We start from the raw sequence: 6,000 nt of genomic DNA, 5'->3' as shown, positions 1-6,000 counted from the left end.
TCAGCGCCTCCACCCTCCTCTTCACCACCTTAAGACAGGTACACACTATTAAATTTTTTTTCATACAACCCTACGGGTTGCGAAAAAAAACCTGTCATATCTGGTCGCAGCCGTTGTTCTAACAATGCAAGGTTAGTTCAGCGATCTCCCCCGCTGATCTGTTGTGTTCTGTCAGAGGGACGGCTCATCCACTGAAAACACTTTGATCAGCGATCTCTGCCATTAGGAGTCGATCCGGTGCTGGTTTACCAGCATGCACGTCCGACAGAAGCCGGCCAAACCGACTCACACATGAGCCGAATGTCGGACAGTTTTTCTTTTTCGAAGCGCCCGTTGTCTCCCAATATTCGAATCATGTACGGGGCTGTACATACCCTTCACCCTCAAACCTGAGGGCCAGCTCTGAGCCTGCTGGGGCTGTTGACATCACATCCAAAATGGCAGCACCTAGCAGCAGTCTTTGGAGCTTTTGAATATCTACACAAGGGATGCTTTTTTAGGCAAATAACAAGCATAACATACAGTATCTCACAAAAGTGAGTACACCCCCCACATTTTTCTAAATATTTTATTATAAATTTTCATGTGACAACACTGAAGATATGACACTTTGCTACAATGTAAAGTAGTGAGTGTACAGGTTGTATACCAGTTTAAATTTGCTGTCCCCTCAAAATAACTCAACACACAGCCAATAATGTCTAAACCGCTGGCAACAAAAATGAGTATAGCCCTAAGTGAAAATGTCCAAATTGGGATCAAAGTGTAAATATTTTGTGTGGCCACCATTATTTTCCAGCACTGCCTTAACCCTTTTGGGCATGGAGTTCACCAGAGTTTCACAGGTTGCCACTGGAGTCCTCTTCCATTCCTCCATGACGACATCACTGAGCTGGTGGATGTTAGAGACCTTGCGCTCCTCCACTTTCCATTTGAGGATGCCCCACAGATGCTCAATAGGGTTTAAGTCTGGAGACATGCTTAGCCAGTCCAACACCTTTACCCTCAGCTTCTTTAGCAAGGCAGTGGTAGTCTTGGAGGTGTGTTTGGGATCGTTATGTTGGAATACTGCAAACCTGTCTCCGAAGGTAGGGGATCATGCTCTGCTTCAGTATGTCACAGTACATGTTGGCATTCATAGTTCCCTTAATGAACTGTAGCTCCCCAGTGCCGGCAGCATTCATGCAGCCCCAGACCATGACACTCCCACCATCATTCTTGACTGTAGGCAAGACACACTTGTCTTTGTACTCCTCACCTGGTTGCCGCCACACATGCTTGACAACATCTGAACCAAATAAGTTTATCTTGGTCTCATCAAACCACAGGACATGGTTCCAGTAATACATGTCCTTAGTCTGCTTGTCTTCAGCAAACTGTTTGCAGGCTTTCTTGTGCATCATTTTTAGAAAAGGCTTCCTTCTGGGATGAAAGCTATGCAGACCAATTTGATGCAGTGTGGGGCGTATAGTTTGACGACCACTGCCTTGCTAAAGAAGCTAAAGGTAAAGTTGATTGACTGGCCAAGCATGTCTCCAGACCTAAACCCTATTGAGCATCTGTGGGGCATCCTCAAATGGAAGGTGGAGGAGCGCAAGGTCTCTAATATTCACCAGCTACTGTTGCTAGTAGTTTAGACATTAATGGCTGTGTGTTGAGTTTTTTTTGAGGGGACAGCAAATTTACACTGTTATACAAGCTGTACACTCACTACTTTACATTGTAGCAAAGTGTCATTTCTTCAGTGTTGTCACATGAAAAGATATAATAAAATATTTTCAAAAAATGTGAGGGTGTACTCACTTTTGTGAGATACGGTATATATTAAATGCACATATAATCTAATGTTTTTTTTGATGAAATAAATGGTCTGGTGATAGTGTCTCAATATTTCTCAAAGGAAGTAATTTTGAAAACCACAAGAAAAACACTAATTTGTAATATGAAGACATAAATGAAAAAGACTTTATTTGGTACAGTTAAAATAGCATGTAATGTTAATTATTTCCTCTCATAAAGCTATGTACAATACAGAATATGTAAATAAATACATGTGCCAGCAAGTTAAAGACTGGGTCTAAATAAAATATAGCAGTAACAATGACAAGTGTAGTTTCATTAAGCATGAAGTTTTACATTTTTTTAGGTGACTGAGCCTATTGCCTTTGGATTTTGCTACATTATCGCTCTAAGCATGCTTGTAGATTAAGGACAAATATAACATTTTTCAGTTTTGGGTGGATGCTGGTAACTTTTGCAACAGCCATCCAAAACGGTCCATTATGGTGGGACTTACTCTTTGAAGTGATATAAGATAATAGAGAGATGTCAACTAAACAATTGCAAACTGGCATACAAAAGGCAGTTCCGCTTTGCAATTTTTGTCAAACCACTTGCCATCTGCAATTGCAGACAATGCTGCACAGTTCTCCTGTTTGCCGCCATCAGGCTCAAAGGTTGTTCCGGTCTCCCAATTTTTATAGAAAATTCGACTTCCAGTCATATCCACCCAAGAACCCTCATTTGCCATGTCGTTGATGCCTATCCAGGTTTCAAAGCTCATGCCTAAACTCTTACGCACATAATCATTCAAAAAGTCGTTCTCATCTTTGGTTTCTGGGGTACTCAGGGTTCCACCTTGTGCAATGCAGTCATCGCTGGCCTCGTGGTAGTTCTTTGGTTCAGAGACGGACAGGAAGCATTTGTTGAGTGTTTTCGTGCCCTTCAAACAGACTGAAGAAACATGTAATAAGTAACGGTGATCCATGAGTTTAAATTAATATATATTGAGTTAGTATACTTTATGGGTTGCCAGTGGCAGTGTTAAGCGTGAATAACTGTAGGAATGTTAATTTTGAGCTGACATACTGATCTAGAAAACTATTCTTTTCTTTCCACACCAGAAACATTTGCAAATCAACAATATATCATCACAGTAACTAAAATTATGTTTTGAAACCAGTAAATGTTATCTTGAGTTTGGCCAGTTAGAATAGATATGGAATTTATGGATGTCTTCATAATTTTTGTTTGCCGCATCTCTATGACTACATTACCTAGGAGAGGGTATAAGCAGGCCCTATTAAAATAAAGGGACCAAAAGAACATCTTTCCAAAGCCATACAAGACAAAAAGGGATTTATTTACTAAAACTGGAGAGTGCAAAATCTGGTCCAGCTCTGCATAGAAACCAATCAGCTTCCTTCTTTTTTTTTGTCAACGCTTAATTGGTAAAGTTAGAAGCTGATTGTCTACCATGCACAGTTGCCCCAGATTTGGTGCTGCAGCTAAAACCTTCTTGTTTCTGTTTATTTGATCAGCTTAGGACATGTTTGAACTCATTATGTAGCCAAATGTATCTGCTCACACTAAACAACTGTAGCAATACCCCTGCAGGAGCCACTTGATAATTTGGGTTCTCTCTTCTGGACCTCGACTCCAAGAACAATCTCAGCCCCTCTGAGACAGCTGGTTGAATGAAAGGTACTGCAAGCTTTTATAGGAACACAATACCGTTAGCTCGGCTGTGAATTAGCACCAGGAAATAGACACAAGACTGTTTTGTGGTAATTTAACTTGTTGTATTGGAACAGGTTAGAATAAATGGTGGCTTGTGAAATTGAACACACTGAAGGTAGATCAGGGATAGGCTGCTAGACAGTTTAATTACTATGCCAAGGTAAATTAGAATAGAGTTTTCTACCACTTGGCTGAGAATAACGAATGAATCAGTAAAGTCAGCAATAAACAGTGCATAAAAACTTTAACTACAATGTAAATAATACCAATATAAGTAGTGTAGAGTGCACTCTAGGAGAATGGCCAGGATATGGTACAATGTCCTCTGAGAGGTAACTTTTAGCATAGGCAACAGGTAAAGGTCTCTTTGTAGCAACTGTAAAAGGACAGTATTTAGTCCTAACTCTTCAACTTGCTAGCGCTGGGGCCCAGTTGTACCGCTGGTGCACATGAAAAGAGTCCCAGTCAAGCCTGCAGGCAGCAATAAGGCTACTAGATGTAAATGAAACATATGCATTTCAAGAACAATAATAAGCTGCATTACACTGAGTGTGTGTAATAAATATTGTGTATAAAATGTGCTGTGCTAAAAAAGTAAATTAACTTATAAATGTGTAAAATTTCATGTGCTACAAACAAATGAACCCCACTGACCAAAAATGCAGACAACGTGTAACAATTGCAGTAAATGCAAATGCATAGAACAATGGAAAAAAATTTAAAGCAGTGCGATCAATATGCACAACCAATCAATAAACAATTTTATTGACAAATTCTGGGTAATCAATTCCTAAATTATCCAACCAAATTACAAAAAAAAAAAAGGAAAAAATAAATAACTAATTCAAAACACCCCTTGTTGTTGCTCACACTGATATGTGCTTTCCACACCTGGCAGAAGAAATGCTATACAAAGTGCAGCGCACTTTGTCTCCAATGTAACAATGACTATGACTATATCTCCAATGTAACAATGACTATGACTATGTCTCAAATGTAACAATATAGTGACTAAAATTCTACACCTTACTTCTTTATGTACATATATAGGAGTGTGTTATACAATACAATCTTAGCAAACAAAAAGAAAAAACAAAACACAGTATAAATTCTACTCAATAGAATCAAATACCATCATTGTGCTTTATCTCTTAAAATAAGCACTTTATTAAAATATCACACTCGCATATACATATCTCTCAACTTTGTAAGATAGGAACGAGGGACACCTATAAGCAAAAGTATGTAGGCATAGGACACACCCCCTGCCGTGCCCCGTAAAAGAGAATTATACCAAAAAAATTATTATGTAAAGCAACAAGTGATTTTTTTTTTTTTTTTTACCACTACTATTCCTTTATACTGGCTTCTGAAATTTACAAAGGCAGCAATTTAGAATTTGGATTAAAGGTTTAGCACTTTTTGAAAGATAAATAGTGCATTCTTTATACAACTACTATAGTTGGGTGGAAGATGGATTGTTGAGTAGACTTTCTGTGGCCAAGGAGGGGTCTCCTAGTTCCAGGGGAGATCCTATCTCCAGGCTGGGCTCAGGCTGGCTCAGGGGGGATCCATTCAGCAGAGTCTTGCCTGAGAAGCAGGGAGGACAGTATAAGTACATCAGCACACCCAGGGACATTCAAGGGGAGACACTGCCATATGTAGCAAGCTTTATAAAAGGACAGCGCTGTGCTTAACCCCTTTATTACCTTGTGTAAAAAGTTGTCCTCCTCTTCTTCCACTGTCCCCAATCCATCTCCCAAAAAGACAGAGCCTTTGGAGTTACTCTGCACATGCTCAGTTTGGTGTGTATTGCTAGAAAGTTTGCATGAGAGAGGGTACATGTGATCAGCACAGGGCCAATCAGCACTGTCCAGACAGGGGGTTAGGGCTCCTGCAGCCTCATAGGACAGTCAGAGGAGAATGAAAACTCTTCCTACAAGCTTTAACCAGACACTGATAGAAGTCACAAGACTGCTGTATACTGCTGGTGATAAAAGGTATTTAGCAGTTTGTGTTTACTAAAATAATTGGATTTCCATGTTCTGTGTACAGTGGTAGACCAGATATAGTGAATGCAGGCTCCTTGGTTTAGTAACACTTTAAGTTTTGAATCTGCTCTAGGCACAGGTATACCATTATATACAGGGTAAGTCTAAAGCACCATTGGTAAAGGGTATAGAAACGTGGACTGTTATGTTTGCTAACCAAGAAACTTGTCAATACAATGAGAGCAAACAGCACAAGTTTCTTGGTTATTGATTTACAAACTGTTTGCACTTTACTTACTTGTCTGCAATGACTGTTGTTCCTTTAGGTGGTTTATCTCCTGCTTAAGGTCCTGGACCTCCTTCTTCAGCTCTTCATACATTTTCAGGGTAACCCCATCTGCTGAATAGGACAGAAGAATGACATTCCACTGTCAGCTGCTTAGTAACATACTGTCAATCATTTAGAGCAGTGGTTCTCAACTCCGGTCCT

The 6,000-nt window shown here is 39.8% G+C and overlaps 1 protein-coding gene across 2 annotated transcripts in view; it reads right to left on the bottom strand.

Moving 5' to 3' along the window:
• Positions 1 to 1,951: 1,951 nt before the first annotated feature.
• Positions 1,952 to 6,000, bottom strand: part of CLEC3B (C-type lectin domain family 3 member B) — a 38,549-nt gene continuing 34,500 nt past the window's right edge. Inside the window, exons 2-3 of one of the 2 annotated variants that reach the window (XM_082259791.1) lie at positions 5,809 to 5,907; positions 1,952 to 2,733 (exon numbers count right to left, since the gene is read on the bottom strand). In XM_082259791.1, coding sequence (XP_082115917.1) covers positions 2,333 to 2,733; positions 5,809 to 5,907 — 500 coding nt within the window. In that variant the 3' untranslated portion in view covers positions 1,952 to 2,332. Of the gene's footprint in view, positions 2,734 to 5,808; positions 5,911 to 6,000 lie in introns of both variants that reach the window. The other variant, XM_082259790.1, reaches the window with a different exon arrangement.

The sequence above is a fragment of the Pelophylax lessonae genome (genome assembly GCF_965119305.1).
Source record: "Pelophylax lessonae genome assembly, chromosome: 5".
Lineage (NCBI taxonomy): Eukaryota > Metazoa > Chordata > Amphibia > Anura > Ranidae > Pelophylax > Pelophylax lessonae.
Note: the sequence above shows the minus strand (reverse complement) of the source record. Positions and strands in the feature narration are given on the sequence as shown.